Source organism: Apodemus sylvaticus, chromosome 8, assembly GCF_947179515.1.
Source record: "Apodemus sylvaticus chromosome 8, mApoSyl1.1, whole genome shotgun sequence".
Classification (NCBI taxonomy): domain Eukaryota; kingdom Metazoa; phylum Chordata; class Mammalia; order Rodentia; family Muridae; genus Apodemus; species Apodemus sylvaticus.
This window is the reverse complement of record NC_067479.1, coordinates 69,537,513-69,554,909: the sequence shown is the minus strand read 5'-3', so window position 1 is coordinate 69,554,909 and position 17,397 is coordinate 69,537,513. Positions and strand designations below refer to the sequence as shown.

General features: G+C 43.4%; 1 protein-coding gene across 1 annotated transcript in view; it reads right to left on the bottom strand.

The window, feature by feature from the left end:
- Positions 1-10,098, bottom strand: part of Micu2 (mitochondrial calcium uptake 2) — an 81,269-nt gene extending 71,171 nt beyond the window's left edge. The window contains exon 1 of the mRNA XM_052191321.1: positions 9,866-10,098. Within this exon, the coding sequence (XP_052047281.1) occupies positions 9,866-10,075 (210 nt within the window). The 5' untranslated portion in view covers positions 10,076-10,098. The remainder of the gene's footprint in view (positions 1-9,865) is intronic.
- Between the last annotated feature and the right edge of the window lie 7,299 nt (positions 10,099-17,397).

The following is a 17,397-nucleotide window of genomic DNA, read 5'->3' as shown; positions in this document are numbered from 1 at the left end:
CTTTAAGTATCATGTAAGCAAGGCACTCTACTTATCTAGCTACTCACTTTATGGATTTAACAAGTACTTATTGAATTCCTACTATTAGTCAGGGTCTCCTCTAAGTATTGTTAGTAAAATGATGAATGAAAGTGAGGCAGTTATACATAAATATTGTTGTGGTATGGCTATTAAGTATTCTATCACGAGGCTCATATGCCAAAGGCTTCATTGTCAGCTGATGGGCTGGCTTTGAGAAGTGATTGGGTGAATCCACTGATGAGTTCAGAGAAAAGGATGGAGCCTAGGTAGAGGAAATAGGTTACTGGAGGTGTGGCTTTAGTTTTTCTTTCGCTATCAAATCCAGTCTGTATTGCCCAGCTAGCTTTGGGAATGGGGTCTGCCCTAGCATGTGGTCAGTCTACCAGAGGACACATAAATTGCCAATAGCTCCTAGATAGGGGTGGGATTTTCTGTCTACAGCCAGCACTGCCCTCCCAACCGCCCTGGGCTTTTATCTGGGTAGAGCTCTCATAAGTCTTGTGTAAGCTGTCACAACTGCTATAAAGTAATTTATGCAACTGTCCTATTGTTTCAGAAAAACACTGCTTCTTTGATATTTTTCACTGTCTCTGGCTCTTACAGTCTTTTGAACTGCTCTTCTGAGAAGACCCCTTAACCTTATGGGGAGGGATGTGTTGTTCACATCCAATAAAGGGCTTAGAACTTCCCTATCTCTTATTCTTTGTACATTGACCAGTCAAAGGTCAATCTACTCTGCAATCTACTGCAAGCAGCTTCTTTGATGAGAGCTGAGAAAGGCTGACTTACGGGTATGACACTAAATCATTAGGAGTCATCTTAATACTATCCACACAGCAGAATAAGAGTATTGGGTTCTCCCCTAGAATCCATCAGATCCTTGATCCTTTTCAGGGCCCAGTATGAGTTTCATCCATGGAGCGGACTTCAGACCCAACCAGAAAAGTGGTGGTTACTCCCATAACCCTTGCACCACTATTGCACCAGTGAGCATGTCCAGTCAGGCTGATTAGAAGAAAAATTTAAAGGGGAAATCCTGTCATCACACTGACCTAGACTAGCAGGTCATTCTTCAGTGACAGATTCCTGAGGGCGGACCAGGTGATGAGAAATAAAGACAGGAGAGGAGGTCTTGTACAAGCTGAGACTTATGCCAAGCAAGTAAATTAAGAAGGACAGCATCTTATAGTTACCACGGGGAATAATGGAACAGAATCAGCAGAAAGCTACCATACAATGGGACCGAGTCAGCAGGAAGCTAGTCAAGCAATGCTGCATGAAGGGAACATAGGATATCTCAAGTATATCGCAGACCAAGTGCTCAGTGACCTTGGGACTGATAACCAAGGCATTTAAAGGGGGAGAAAAATCAAGTTCTCAGGAGTGAAAACTGCAGCTCCCTCAAGGCCCTGGCCCCAGGCCAGAGGGAACCCTCTGAAACTGTGAGCCAAGATAAATCCATTCTCCTTTGCCTTTCCCAGTGACAAAACCTGATGGACACACTTTGGAAGCTATGAATAACTGAATGAGGCTTAGAGTAGATAGAATTTTAGCAAGTATTGGACCTTGACTTTCTTTTTTGACAGTCTTGCTACATAACCTAAACTGTCTTGGAATCTAAGATGCTCCTAAGTTCTCTGCCTCCCAATCCTGGTATTATAGACATGGACCACCACTTTCAACTTGATGTTTTGGTGTTTTTCTCCCCCCCACCCCCATGTAGACTAGAATTCCTCCTGCCTATGCCTCCTGAATGCTGGACAAGAGACCCTTCTGACTGACAACAGTGAGAAGGACTGATAACAACAGAAACTAAGTGTTACTGTGGGTGCCAACATTTTAAAATTAGAAGCCAGGTGGTGGAGGTTCTTATCTTTAAGCCCAGTACTCTCAAGAAATAGGCAGGAGGATTTCTGAGTTCAAGGCCAACCTGGTCTACAAAGAGAGTTCCAGGACAGCCAGGGCTACACAAGGTAATCCTGCCTTGAAAAAACAAAACAAAAAACTGAAAGAGTAATTCAACCTTCCTACTACTACTATTGCAGCCCCTCTTGATGCCACTAAAATGCTCCATCATAGTAAACAGTGAGGTGATACTGAAAGTTAAAATATATATCTAAAGAGACAGGTCATGGAGGTGGCTGTAGGAACACAGTGGATGCAAAGATCATACTAATACATCATTGGTAAGGGAAGCTGACATATGGGTAATTTTATTACACTTGCCAGATATTTACAAAGATCTACCTTAAAGGTGTTTGTTGCAGGATGTAAGAGGGCAATTGCACATATGAATTCACAGCAACTGCTACAGTGTGCACAAAGAACCAAGCAAGCTCAAGCCAGACCAGATCCTCCAATAGCTGGGGAAGGGGCATGGAGGCATGTTATCACTGCTGGAAGAGGGAGAGTCAGTTTTGTCTTTATATAACCCTGCCTATCCTGGAACTATGTAGAACTAGTTCTAGAACAGCCTGTCTAGAACTCAGAGAAACCTCTGCCTTGTGTGTGCCATCATGCCTAGTGACAGTCTGTTTTCTTTAATGATGTGACACCTTGTCTATCAACTTCACTCCAATACAGGCCCCACAGCTCAGCCATTTCTATCTAAAGCAGAGCGGCTGTGACTGCCTGTCTTATGAGATCCTCATAAGATTGAGTTTGTTGAGTTCTCTCATGGGAAAGGAAGATCACCAGACTGTGCCCTGGGACTCTAGGCCTCCCTTCCACCTATACCTCACATGATAGCTACGTTTGACTCTGTCCCAGCTGTACCTGGCCTTGGGAGATGCTTAGAGTATATATAGAAGGTAGGAACTTAATTGAAGTAAGAAACTCCATCTATGAGGCTTTTAGGAGGTAGATGCCAAGGTAGAACTTTTCAGCGATACGACCATTCTGTGATATGACCTGTGCTTCTGCAACTGAGCAAAACAAATTTATACACTCCTTAAGCTGGACTGAAAGAACTCTTCCCTTCCTTATTTGTGCTCTATCTAGGGTGAATAGACACTTGTTCACATTTCTTTATAAGTTCACATATTAAATCCTTTGCTCTAAGTAGTCCACTAAGAGCTTTCTTGTTTCCAGAAACCCAGGGGAACTGTCTTCATTCTATACCAGTTATTTAGGCATTGTTTCTCAGCTCCTCTGCCATTCTTCCTGGGTCTGGTCCATGACACTGGGGCTGGAGTTTGTGAATTCCTCTCGTTTGCCAGTTGGAAAAACTTTAGCCTGTCAACAAAGGACAGTACTCTGATACTGAAAGACACCAGAAATAGAAAGGCATTTGTTCCCATGTCTCAGTCTATCTTATTTATTCAGCAGTGGAGCCCAAAGGCCCACATCAAAGGTCAAGGCCACTTCCGATGGGTAGGTACAACAGCTCTGGCTGCATCTTCAGGAAAACATCCTTTATATCCTGGCATTTCCAAACAGCTCTACTGAGCAGCTTCTACAGCAATTCCAGAGACACCTTAGGTTACACACAATTCAACATGTAGTGATTATGAAATGCTGTGGAGCTAAATGACTGTATAGATCAGTCAGCCCACTCACCCTTTTTAGAAATGGCAGACTCCTATTGGTAGAAGGCTTTATATTGCTGTGGTACCTATCCAAAACTGCTGCAAAAAGGCTTTCAGCTTTACGTGTCCCAACACCTTTCCTTTAGTGTCCATTCTTTCTTGCCTAGAGGTAGATACCTATTTTCAGCCCTGCTACTCTTCTGGGTTTCTTTCTCATAACAAATTATTGAGGGCATTGCAAAAATACAGATATTCTATATCCTTCAGTTGAGGTGAGCAATGTCACACAAATACAAGCATTTAACAAAAAATTAGACCAAAAGTCCATTTATTGATTGCGTTGTGTGTGTATATATGTGTATGTCTGTGGAGGTCAGAGAATAACTTGTAGGAATTGGTTGTCTTCTTACACCAAGTAGGTCTCAGGGATGGAGCTCAGGTGGTCAGGCTTGGTAAATGCTCCTTTACCCAGAGCCACCTTGCCAGTTCCCAGCATTTAACCATTATACGACAGAATATACTATTCAGCTGGCTTTTGCCATATGTCAGGGCTACTTAAGTGACGGTTGTGGTGGAGGATTTGCTAAGGGAGGTAGAGGCAGGAGGATCACGAGTTCAAAGCCAGTCTAGGCTTCACATGGGCTGGGGAGATAGCTCATCAGCTAAGAGCACTCACTGCTCTTCCTGAGTCCAATTCCCAGCAAGCACATGGTGGCTCACAGCCATCTGTATTGGGATCCAATGCCCTCTTCTGGTGTCTGAAGACAGCTACAGTGAATGTTCATATATAAAATAAATAAATCTTTAAAAAAAATTAAAAAGTAATCTAATTGGTCTGAGGTTTATCAGTGGAAGCCTCTCAATTTAGTTGGAGTAAAATCATTGATTTTACTTAAATTTTTTAGTGGGTATTTACTATATTAAATGTGACAGCAAAAGACAAGATCTTGTTGTATAAAGACACATATAAATGATAATAATATGATACTAAAATCTCAATTTCCTATGCATAGGTAAAAGAGATGTATTTTAAACTTTTGAGAAATTACATAATTTATTAGAAGTAAGGTCTTATCAACTTATTTGCTCATTCAGTTAAGCATTTGTAGCATTTCTATTCCAGTGATAATACACCGTGGACTACAGAAGAAAAGGGTACAGTGTCCTCCTCACTTTTTTCCAGAGACATGGCATAGCATGTCTCTGGAGTTCTAAGAGTGTGAGTGAGTCTATCTGGAACAATGGGGAATTGCGCTATGCTCTTGTCTGATTTTTCTATCAATGCTAGCCAAATCAAAGCCACTTTATTAAGCAGCACAGTTCAGTTCACCCCATCACTGTTCATCAATATGCAGAGATGAAACAGACAAACGACTATTCTACTAGAAGACAAAATGCATGCATAAAATACTTCCAAATGGAAGAAAGGAAAAACCTGATTAATGCAGCAGAAGTTTGTAAGGATTCATAAATACCAATACAACTAAGTCTACCAAGGGGAACAAAACACCAATGAGTTATTTAAAAGAGATGTGGATTTACTCTTACTTAGAATACAAAAATGCAGTAATGTCCACTGTGAAACCAAATAACTTGACTATTTAAATAGAAGACATTTTTTTTTCACTGAAAAGAAAAAAAAATCTGAAATGAAGCCAAGGAAATGTCTAGTATCTAATATTCTATATAACCTGACAAAATTTAGAAGCAACTCACTGAAAAGCCCTAAAGCAAATTTGCCTACAAACCTCTGGCAGGAGGCGGCACTGTTCCCTATGTCCTCACTGGATGTCCCAAGACAGCACAGTCACACTGACAGAGGACACTCGCAGCCCACTCTGTTCAGTTTCTCGTGGGACTCACTCTCCCGATTAAGGTGCCACCATCTCCCAATTACTGTGAGAAGTCTGTAACTCGTTTTTAGTTCACTAATTTTTCTAAGATCTCGATATTCTTCCCACAGAGGCTGCCAACTAGTATATAGCTTGAGAAGATGGAGGGCATGATAGGAACTGCAAAACGATGCTTTGAGATGCTGTGACACTTGTAACAGGAAAGTAACATTTCTATTTGTGAAAGAGCTGATACTGTAAATGCTCCTGATAGGCTTCTTAAACTTTTCCAGTCCTGATCCCTTTTTCACTGAAATTCTTTTTTACAAGACCTTAGGTATAGAGGTATGTAAAATAGGTATATAAACCATCTACTGACAATGTTATCAGACTGTCTTATAGCATCTGTTTTTTATACATTTTTACTATTTATTAAACAGGAAAGAAAAGCAAATTTTTGGGTAGGGATGAGAAGATGGCTCGGCCGTTAGGAGTACTTGCAGCAAGCAAGAGGACCACAGTTCAGATCCCCAGAGTCAATGCAAGTGCCACAAATGCCCGGTTAGCTGGCTGTGGCGGCCTGCCTGTACTTCCAGTTACAACGGCAGATAGGTTAGCCGGCCAGAGCAATCTGGCTAGAAAGACTAGGCAGAATCTGCAAGCTCTAGGTCTGACTGAGAGACCCTGCCTCAAAGAAAAAGGTGCAAGAGTGACTAAGGAAGATTCCTGACATTGCGTCAGACCTCAACGTACACGCCCATAAACACATGCACACATAAATGCAAAGTACCTAACACACACACACACACACACACACACACACAAAACAAGAAAAAAATTAAAACAATGGACCTTCGAGACAGCTAAAGTAGGTAAAGGCACTTGCTACTCAGACTGAAGACTAGAATTTTGATCACTAGACTCACACAATGGAGGAAAGAACAGACTACAACAGACCTCCATATATGCAGAGCAGTTGACCCACACATATGAACACAAATAAATGGAAGAAAAAATTAAAAAGTACTTAATAAGATAGATGCTGTCCTTAAATCTTGGCTGGAGATCTGACTTTGCATGAGGTAGTGCATTTTCAATGTTTTTGTGAAGTTGACTGACACTTTGCTTTTTTAGTTATCAATGCAAACACACAATATATATATAAAGACATATAAGTATTTAGGGATGCTGCAGAAATTGTTGGAAATTATGTCCTAAGTTCAAGCAAGATTCATGTGACTTTCTAAGATCAGTAATTTAAAAATTTCAAATCAAATATTTAAACACGATACAATGAAAGATATAGTAATTTGACATACACTGAAAAATGGTGGTAGAAACACAGTGGGGTTTTTGTTCTTAAACCACTATGTTTCTGTAAGAGCAGAAATCTTTGTATGAACAGTAAAAAAACACTGCATTTCATTACACACGATTGTCTGGAATCAAAGCCAAAGTGTTCGGACCTTGGATACTGTGTATTTAGAACAAGGTTCCAGTGAAGTTGCATGTAACACCAGTGAGTACTGCTACAAACACCTGTGATACATGGTGTATTTTATGTTTGACTCCCCACCCCCACCCCCACCCCTTAGGTGCTTAGAAACCTTTCTATTCTTGGCTTTTTTTCTGCTTTTTTTTATAATCCCACATCCAGTTATAGCCTCATATGCAAGCCAGTATTTGGGCGCCAGCCACAGTTAAGCAGCTGGTCTAGTGTGCCTTGTTTGGTCTCCTAATTAGATACATTTAAATCACTGGGTACTGGAAACAAAGTAACCTCTGCTACCTAAAATGCTTCCTGTGGGGCTGGGGCTGAGGGTGAGAGTGGAGGTGGGAGCGGTGGGTGTCGAAGACTCCTGCAATGGCTTTCTATAGTCCTTAAGATAAAAAGTCCTGCTTATATGGCTTAGGTGATTTAATGACATTCGACATTCCAGGTCACTGCACACACCAGTCTCACAGCTCACGCTTTTGCTGAGTTAAATTTTCTTGTAGATCTCTGAACAGATATTCCAATTACCTACACTCCTTTTCTGTCAAATGATTCCCAAGCAGCTCCAAGATTACCATTTATTTCTCATCCTGTCAGGAAACCAGGAGTGTGCTGGGTGCTCTTCTAGAACCCTCCAACAGCAGCAGCCTTTACAATACTGTATTAAAATTGCCCTCTGCTGCTAGCTATAAGCAAGCTGTCTTTCTAACACTCCTTGTACATGGCCTTATGGAGAGATGGGTTCCGACCTGTCAGCGGCTTTATGCCCTGGTGGCTGCCGTTGACCAGACGCTGTTGGCCACAAAGGAGAACACGAAAGAGTAGGGCACCATTAACACAAGTTCTCCATTTTTACAGGAAAAATCATTTAGTTTAATGAATGAAAATGAAGGCTATTCTCATTATCATACCAGGTCTGAAAATACGCAGTAAAGTAAACATAAAATAAAGCTGTATGCACTCATGTGACCAAACGGTAGACAAGGATTAACAGGTGCTCCCTTCTAGGAAAATACAATCAAATTACTGCCCTAGAGAGGGAGTTTTCAAAACGCAGTAACACTGACTGCAGCAGTCTTCAGCCAACGTGGAGGAAGGAACTCACACTGTAGGACTAAAAGCACACAGACCCAAGTTTTCAATTGGTCCAAGGAGCAGACCAAGCCGACCTGTGCCCACAGAACTTATAAAACAATTGATTCTGTGTTTCTTTAGTTAGGTGGAAGGTTACAAAGTTGCAGAGAATGAGCAGGCTAAGTTAGGAAGAGTCAAAATGGAACATTGGTGCGAAAGATAAGCTGAAGTCACTAAAGGGAAAGTAGGCTAGAGGAGAACAAAAAAACCCAACAAAACCAACCAACCAACCAACCAAAACCAGAGAAAAAGTTCAAAACTCAAATAGGTGAAGTGAAATCAGCTTAGAAACTGGTGGAGGGCGTGTGGGTGGGAATTGAATTTGGTTCCTAGACAGTGAGTGAGTCACTGGCTGAAGTTTTCAGAGTTAATAACAGGTCATGGAATGTGACTAAGGTGGCTCTATATTACAAAATTTTAAAATGTGGAGGGCTGGGATGTAGTTCAGTAGTAGAGCACTTGCCTACTATTTTGGAAACTTAACACAAGCAAAAAAAAAAAGGTGAATTTATTATCCTAGGCACTAGCAGTTTCAGATGTTAAAGTAAAATACGGGGGGGGGGGGGAAGGGGGGGGACACTAACCTAAGGTTCTGAATAGGATGGGATTGAATATGCAAACAGAAAAACCAATAATGAACAATAAATATGTCTGACATAGGATTAACAAAAATGTCGGGGCTGGAGAAGTGGCTCAGCGGTTAAGGGGACTTGCTGCTCTTCCAAGGGCCCAGGTTCAGTTCCCAGCACTCATGTGGTCCCTCAGGATCACCTGTAACTCTAGTACTGGGTGCTCAATGCGGTCTTAGGGAAAATGGGCATCAGGTTTGCACTCAGTGTACACGCATACACGAAGGCAAAGTACTTATACATATAAAATGAAAACAATTCATGGCCGGGCGGTGGTGGTGCACGCCTGTAATCCCAGCACTCTGGGAGGCAGAGGCAGGCGGATTTCTTAGTTCGAGGCCAGCCTGGTCTATAGAGTGAGTTCCAGGACAGCCAGTGCTACACAGAGAAACCCTGTCTCGGGGAAAAAAAATCCCCCCCCCAAAAAAAACAAAAAAAAACCCCAAATCATTGAAAAAGTTAAAAATAAAGTCTATAATGCAAGAGAAGTTTTTTCCCACCTGTTATATGTCAATAATCAAACAATATTTACCAACCTTTAATCTGTAAGGTATGTGTTTCTTTTTGTTGTATTTTAGTGTTTCTTGGGTTTTTCCACTAGAACTAGATAATAGAAACCTAACAAATAAGGAAAATAAAATACTGCTTTTAATTTAAAAAACCCTAAAAACACAAAAACACTGAAATGCCTCTCTCACCTTTGGGAGTACATTCAAACTTTCCAAGGTTTTACCAGACAGAGTTTATCTTAAAGTAGGGTACTTAACATTTGCATTCTATCGGCCCAGATTTACGAAAACTTGCTTTGCAGAGTAGGCGGGTCCACGAAAACATTAAGGTTTCGACTTATGCAACAGTAGTCTTTAGAACTGATAAAATCTGCAAGTATCAATTGTTAGCTTTTATAGTTGATATTTCCTAGACTGTGCGCGGGTCACACAGTAGGTCGACTCCACCCTTATCAACCAAGAAGCGACCAGGGAACCCTTAAACAATGAAGGTTAACTAAGGCCTTAGGGGGTGCCCAGCACCCGCACATCTCAAGGCCCCTTCTCCACCAGGTGGGCAGAGGCGTGTCCCGAGCCACGCCCACACGCAGCCCCGGCGGGCCTCCCGCCCCCTCCCCCCGCCCCCAGGCCCTCCGGGCTCGCGCTCGCTGCCTGGGGTCTCCCGTGCCTCCGCCTCCCTCCCTGGGGCGTCCGAGGGCGGGGCGGGGCTGAGTCGTACCTGCGCTAACACCGTAAGGGTGCCCTCGCGCGCAGCTGCTTTCACGCGGCCGTGATGCCAGGCCGCTCCTGCGCCTGCCAAGGCCACGCCGGCTACAGCCGCAGCGAGAGGGCCGCGACTCGGCACAGCTCGTCGGCCGGCCGCGAGCCCGCGCCGTAGACTCGCGCCCCAGGCCGCCAGCCGAGCGCTTCTTCCCGCAGCCGCCGCCATCTTTGCGGAAGCGCCCGAGCGCCGCGCCCCGCCCCCACTTCTGTTGCCACGGGTTGCGCTCTCGCGAGAGCTCATCATCCTCCGCCACGCTCTGCGCGTGTGTTGCTAGGTGTGGCTGCTTCCTCGACGTTCGTTCGGGAGTAGTTTTGAGGTGACCCTCGGCTCCGGTGACAGTTTCCAAGGCAAAGGACATGAGTTAGCTGGTAAACTGTTCAAACAGGTCAAGGCACCACTGTGGTCCAAGAAGGGGCTGTAGGGATGGCTCAGGGGTTAAGGGTGCTTGCTGCCCTTCCAGAGTGCCACAGTCGGATTCTGGAAACTTAAGGCCACAAATAACTCCAGCTCCAGGGCATCCAGCGCCCCCTTCTGGCCTCTAACACCACCCCCATGAAATTAAAACAAAAGAAGGGTAATAGGTACTGAATGGAATATATCTGACAAACTAGATTAAGAATAGGGTGTTGATGATAAATGCGGGATCAAATTAGATTTAGCATGACTTTTCAATCGATAGACTTAAACATAGCATCTTTAGCTCTCCCGGGAAAGCCTATGCCAGTCTTAAGTGTGCACTTTTAGAGCTGGAGAGGGAAACACCTCTAACAATAAGCGACAAAGGGTGCTAGGTATAACCACTGTGGGCAAGATGCAACAGTAGAACTCCATCCTCAAAGAGGCTGGGGCAAGAGGCTGAAAAGTTCTGCATTTTTGACAATGTTTGCCCTAAATGCCACATGCCTGGCTGTATTGTATTGAGTCACTTGAGACAGTTGGCTCAGTGGATAATGGCACTTCATGCCAAGCCTGACTACCTGAGTTGGAAGTCAGAGAAGAGACTTGTGTAAGTTGTTTTCTGACCTCTGGTCTGTGCAGTGAGTTCAAGGCCACCCGTGACTACACAGTGAAATCCTGTAAAAAAAAAAAAAGGAAATAAAGAATATGTGTACGTGCTCACCCTTACAGAGCTTCCATTCTTACAGATACATGAGCTTTACACTTAAGACTTATTTTTTATGAATTTGCATCTGTGTATGTATGCCACATATGGGTGGGTGCCCTCCGGGATCAGAAGAGAGTACTGGATCCCCTGTAGCTGGAGATAGAGACAGTTGTGATCAGCCTGATAGGGGGGCTGAGAATGGAACTCTGGTCTTCTGGTAGAGCAGAAAGCACTCTTAACCAATGAGCTGTTTATTCAGCTCCTGAAATTTGGCTTTGATTGAAATAAAATGTACACAATGCAGGCATTTTAACAACATTTAGGTGTAAAGGTCAGCCCCTTAAGTCCTATGCATGTCATTTTGCAACAGCCATTATTTTTCTTTGGATTTTTTTTTTTTAATCTTCCAAATCTGGCAAACACTTTTCAAGGGCTGGTCTCTGTTTGTCTGCTCCTCCTGAGCTCCTGGTCTTTCATTTCTATTAAACAATATCTGATCCAGACTTCTGACAGTGATTTTCTTCAGATCTCCCAGACAAAGCCACTGTATTGTAAACAATTGCTATTTACTGTATGTTTCCTTTAAATTTTGTTCTTACAAAACATTGGCTGATAGCTGTGCTCCACATGGAACTAATAGTAGGCACACACCTTCTCCAGGCCCCTGTCACCAGGCCCACTTGTCTTCTCTGTGGCAGATGTGGAATAGGACCTCAGGGCTGGTTGTTCTTTTGGTGGTAAGGATTTCATCCTGGCAGAAAACTTGGCTTCATTCTGTAGCCTGGAATCCTCAATTCTTTCTCACTTCTGCTGAGAAAACTTAATTATCCTCTTGTTCAACCTCTGAACTGGTCTCAGTCATTAGACCCTTTATTTGGGTATGTATCAATTTGATGCCCATGTCAAAGGTGCCAGAACTCCTGATGTACAACAATGGCCATTTTAAAGGGTTAACGAAATAAAAATAAAGAAATGCGAAAGCTGCCATACCAAATCTAACTTGACAAGACAAGGGGAGCCACTTGGGTTGTTACCATCCTGCCCTAGTCTTTACCTGCTCCATCCCAGCCAGCATGTTCTAGTGGGAAGTCAGACCTTTCTCCCAAGTGCTGAAACCTTTCCAATCTGCCTTCCTAACGGGAGTAAGTGGACTTGCTGTGCATAAACCTATAAGCCAGGCCTCACTGTTTGTGTTCCGGCCCTGCCAGTAACATCACTGTGATTTAGGGCTCCAAGGCTCGGTTCCCCATCTGTAAACCTCCCTCTCGGTTTCAGATGGGAAATGAAATGGGATGACTTTCAGGAAGTGATTAGCCAAATGCCTGGCCCATGGTGCATTCTGGACAGATGGGAATTTGTCTTCCTTAAGATTTGGCTTCCTCCTGCTCCGTCATCACAAATGAGTTTGACTGCATGCCCATGATTCCAGATCACTAACCCATATCAATCCGCCAAGGCTTCCTGCTTTCCTGTTTTACTTGATGTGTCTCCTCAGGCGCACTCACACAGCCGGGATGCTGGGTTTCCTCGTTCTTGGCATGCGCCCTGTGGTTCTGGGTTATTGATGCACGGCTTGTTGCTGACTCTGGGCAACTCACTGTATTTCTAGGACGTGTTGAGACAGAGTGGCTATCTTACCTTATAGCTTAGCCTCATTTTCCAGAAGCCTCTTCTTTATCTGCTCCAAGCTGTCTAATTTGCATAGCTCCACCGCCTTTTTATTGGAGTCAATATCTACTACTCAGTCATGGCCTCAAGTCCAAGATAGGTGCACACCCCTGTTATATCACTCAGCATATTTAAAACTTCCTTTCCCCCACATTTTGACATCCTTATAGTCAAGAATGTCTTTGTTTCTTTGTTTTTCCAGCACCTAGGTGTTCAGCCCACACTAGACATTCACTTAACAGACGTGGATAAACAAGTGGATATGAGAGGCACTGATGAGATGTTGGAGCACCCATTTCTCAGTCTGGGGTGACATGCAGACAGTCTATAGCTCTTTTGCTCTAATTATTTTTTCAAAACAAAAGCCTGGTTAGATTCGGAGATTTTACTTTAAGGCAGAAATCTTTGACCTTACTTGGAAAACTGCTTTGTAATTAGTTTGTTTTCATGTTACAGGTCTAGTCTCCTAAAGCTCCCAGTTCAGAATTAATGGACTCAAACTTTTCTTTTGCAGAGGAAACCAAGTCTTTTAATAGACCGGGTCTCTAGTCAGCTAACCATTCTAAGTATGAAACTGTCCCTGGCAGCTGCTGACTGTATTGGTCTTTTGGGGCCCTGGCTTTGTTCATTTCTTCATCCCTAGCTATAGAAAAAGTCCTGAGCTGGGATGTGTTTTCAACCATGCATTTTATAAACCAGTCCCCAAATAAGGAACTGCGGCTTCTTCAGCTGTAACACCCAGTCTGTTTTAAAATGGTAATTGGAGAGAAACAGAATGGAACCATGGATGGTTTGAAAGTAGTGTTCTCAACTCACTCTTGCGGGGCTCTTTCTCTGGACGAGTGATATGGCAGAAAAGACCATCATGGGTACCCTTTGCCCCCACCACTGGCAAGACTAGGTAGATTCTACAACAGTGCTAGATGGCCCCTTACCATTGGGCTGCATGCAGAGGAAGGGGCAGGGGTAAAATGTAGAGATGACTGCATACAGTGCGTGTTTATGGGGCTTGCAGTAGAAGGGCTGGGTTGGAGTTGACATAAGTGATTGGGTGGGGTGGACAGGATGCGACAGTTTCTGCAGTGTGTACATTCAGGTGCTACTTAAAACTCAACAGATCAGGGCGGTGGTAGCACACACCTTTAATCCCAGCACTTGGGAGGAAGAGGCTGGCAGATCTATGAGTTTGATGCCAGCCTGGTCTACAGAGTGAGTTCCAGGACAGCCAGGGCTATACAGAGAAATCCTGTCTCGAAAAAAAACCTAAATAAATAAATAAATAAATAAATAAATAAATAAATAAATAAATAAATAAATAAATAAAATTCAACAGATGTGGGCCCTGGAGAGAGAGCTCACTGATTAAGAGCATTGCACTGGATACTCTTGCAAATTTATTCAATTTGTAGCACCTGCACGCTGGCTCACACATTTCCATAATGTCAGTCCTTCTGACCTCTGCAGGCACAGCGTACATGTGATACAGGCAAACACCCATAAACAGAATACACCGCCAAATTAAAAATATGACACATTCCTAAAGGCAGTCCCACTGTCTGAGTCTCCTGAATACTAGTATTGCAGACTTGTGCCACCATGACCATGGTTGTACATGTGGCCTCTTAGGTCTGCAGTGTTTTCTTTCATGCTACACATGACCCTGTCGGGAGCAGTTGTCAGCCCCTGCCCTTGCGCACCTTGGGCTGTGGCTTCATGTCCTCTCCTGCACTCTTACCTGCCCCAAAGCTGACCTCTGCAGCTCACACTTTTTACCCCAGGCCTGTCTGTTGCCTGCCCAGGCCACATTGACTTTTCTCACCAGTGGCTTTCTGTAAATTATCTTCCTAACTCCTGACAGCCGGTAATGTAACTTCCTATGAATTGCTGGTCCTAAACAGAGAAATCAACCAGTTCTCCTAACTGAGGAGGGCATTGTACTTCTGTAACATCTTAAAAGAAACTATGAAGTCAAGTGTTGCTTTGATCTTAGCATGCTTGGGATAAATAAAGATTGTGATCTGATTCTGCAAGGCTGTTTACTGTTATATTACAGAAGAATGTGCATTAAGATTGATTATCTTTGGTGGAGGAGAAAAATATGGGGGATTCTTAAAAGATAAGTTAAAGAGGTTGGGCTCAGTCCAATGTTAATGGAGAAACCAGCCCTTGAAAGCACGTTATAAAGAACCATCGCTTAGTCTAGTTGGAGGTTGGACTATGTTTATGGTAGATAATTGGGTGGTGGAGGGTATGATTCACTCCCAGAGGCCCTAGATGAGTCAAAGGGATTGCTAATTATGTCTTCTGTGCAGTTTGGGGCCTGGGTAAAAATATCTGGGGCTCATGATTGATACCTGCATGTGTAGAAATAGGTCAAGATGACATCTCACTGACAGCAAGACAGCCCTGCTGAGAGGAGCCTTTGCTGTGTCTTTGAGGTCGTCCCGTGGCTCTCATTCCACTCCCGTCACCCCGGCTTACACTCTCATTACCTCGTGCTGTGATGATTGCAAGCATCTCTTAACGCATGCCTTAGCTCCCAGTCTCTCTCCTCCCCAGCATTCCACAGATGGACGTCAGCTCAACCTCCCTAAAACATTTCTTTCAGCATGCATCCATTAGCCGTGTGCTTTAGCCTCCTAGGTCCTTGTCAGAAAGTGAGAAGATGGGTTTCAGTTTATTTTTCCAGTTCGAAAATTTGTGTTCTGTGCTACTCCAAAGGGCTATTTGTTTTCCATTTGACAAGCTGTATTGAGTGTGAAATATGTGCCAGGCATGGTACCATGCCCCGGGGGTGAAGAGAGAACTAAGGCTGAGCTCCCTCTGTGGCGCCCAGGCCTCTCACAGTGGGCAGTGCCTTCTGTGCTCAACACTTTAAATGCATCACTCCTGTCTATGTGAGTTTGTTTCTTAAGTCTGCATGTTTATAACTTATCGTTTAAAAAACACACACAAAAACTTACGTTTAGGTGCTGAGGAGAAGACTGTATTGGAAAAGGGCCCGCTGAATGATCTTGAGGACTTGAGTCTGGTACCCAGAACTGTGTTTTTACTATGGTATGCAACTGAATCAACGCAATAAGCTTTAGGGGGCAGATCTCCGAAGCTTATTGGCCAGCCAGCTTAGCCAATCAGTGACCTCTGGGTTTAGTGAGACTCCCTGTCTCAAAGGGTAAGGGGCATAGGGACTGAGAAACACACTTTAGCCTCCATACTCATGAGCGTACAAATACATATTCCCATATGCACACATGCGCACTCACATATATACTACACACACATTAAAAGATTAAAAAATTTAATTTTGATTATAAAGATGAAATCATTTTTACAAAATAAAATTTAAATTTTATTCAGAGGTTCAACAAATATTTGCTTTGTCTAAAAATGTTAATACTTATTAGTGAAATGAAATTGACTTGAGGATTTTTAGCATGTGTGTGTATTGTATGGGCATGATTATGTGTGTTAGTTCAGGTGCATTCATGCCACAGTGCATGTGTGTTGGAGGTCAGAGGAAAACTTTAGGTCCTAGATTTTAACCTTGTTATGCCAGGTGTGGTGGCTTGAACGAGGATGGCCCCCCATAGGCTTATATGTGTGAATGCTTGGCCCCCAGTTTGTGGAACTATTTGGGTAGGGTTAGGAGGTGTGGTCTCATTGGAGGAGGTGTGGCATGCAGGCAGGCTTTGAAGTTCAGTAGGCTTGTGCCATTCCTAGTGTCCTCCCTTTCTGCCTCCTGCTGTGGATCAAGATGTGAACTCTCAGCTGTTCCTGTTACCATGTGTTTGTTCCACCATTATGGACTCTTAACCTTTTGAAACCAAAAGCCCAGTTATATGCTTTCTTTTATAAGTTTTCTTGGTCAGATAGAAAAGTAACTAAGAGACCAGGCTAGCTGGTCAGGAACCTTCTAAAGACTCTCCAGTCTCTGCCTTCCATCTCACTGTAGGAGTGCTGCGATCACAGGTATATGGAACTATATCTAGCTTTACATGGCTTTGGGGGATCTCAACTCAGGTCTTCATATTGTGCAGCAAGTGCTGTAAAACTGATCCATCTTCTAAGCCCAGCTGGGAAGTTTTCAGTTTAAGCTTTCTATGATAAAGACATAAATTCTGATATGATGCTCAGTTAATTTAGGTATTGTTTTTGAATCACTGTCATAGTTCAAGAAAGCATCATACAGAAATACATTAATTCAAAAGGAAGGGGTGACCACTGTTAGCTAAAGTAGCAAAGTCATTTTCAGCCTTTTATAGTGGAATGAAATCTAAATATGGACAAAATTAGAGATAATAAGGTATTGAGTGTCTGTGCACAATACATCTGGCTCTCCTATGTCAATTGCCAACTCATTGCCAATGTTGTTTTGCCTTCTTTTTCTTGGATTAGATTATATTTACACAATTGTCAGGCTCACTGTATTTATTATTTGTTGTTGCAACAAAATACCCAACAAAAGCAATTTAAGGGATGGTTCATTTGCCTCATGGTCGAGGATACACAGAGTCCACTCTAGTGAGGAAGTCACGGTGGCTTGAGGCATCTGGTCGCAGTGTGCTGGCAGCCGAAGGCAGGAAGAAATGATTGCTGCTGCTTGGCTTGCTTTCTCCTTTCATGTAGCCCTGGACCCCAGCCCGTGGCATAGCACTACCCACAGCCACGCGACTCTTCCTGCCTCAGTGATTGAAACTTCACAGTCCCTCAGGTG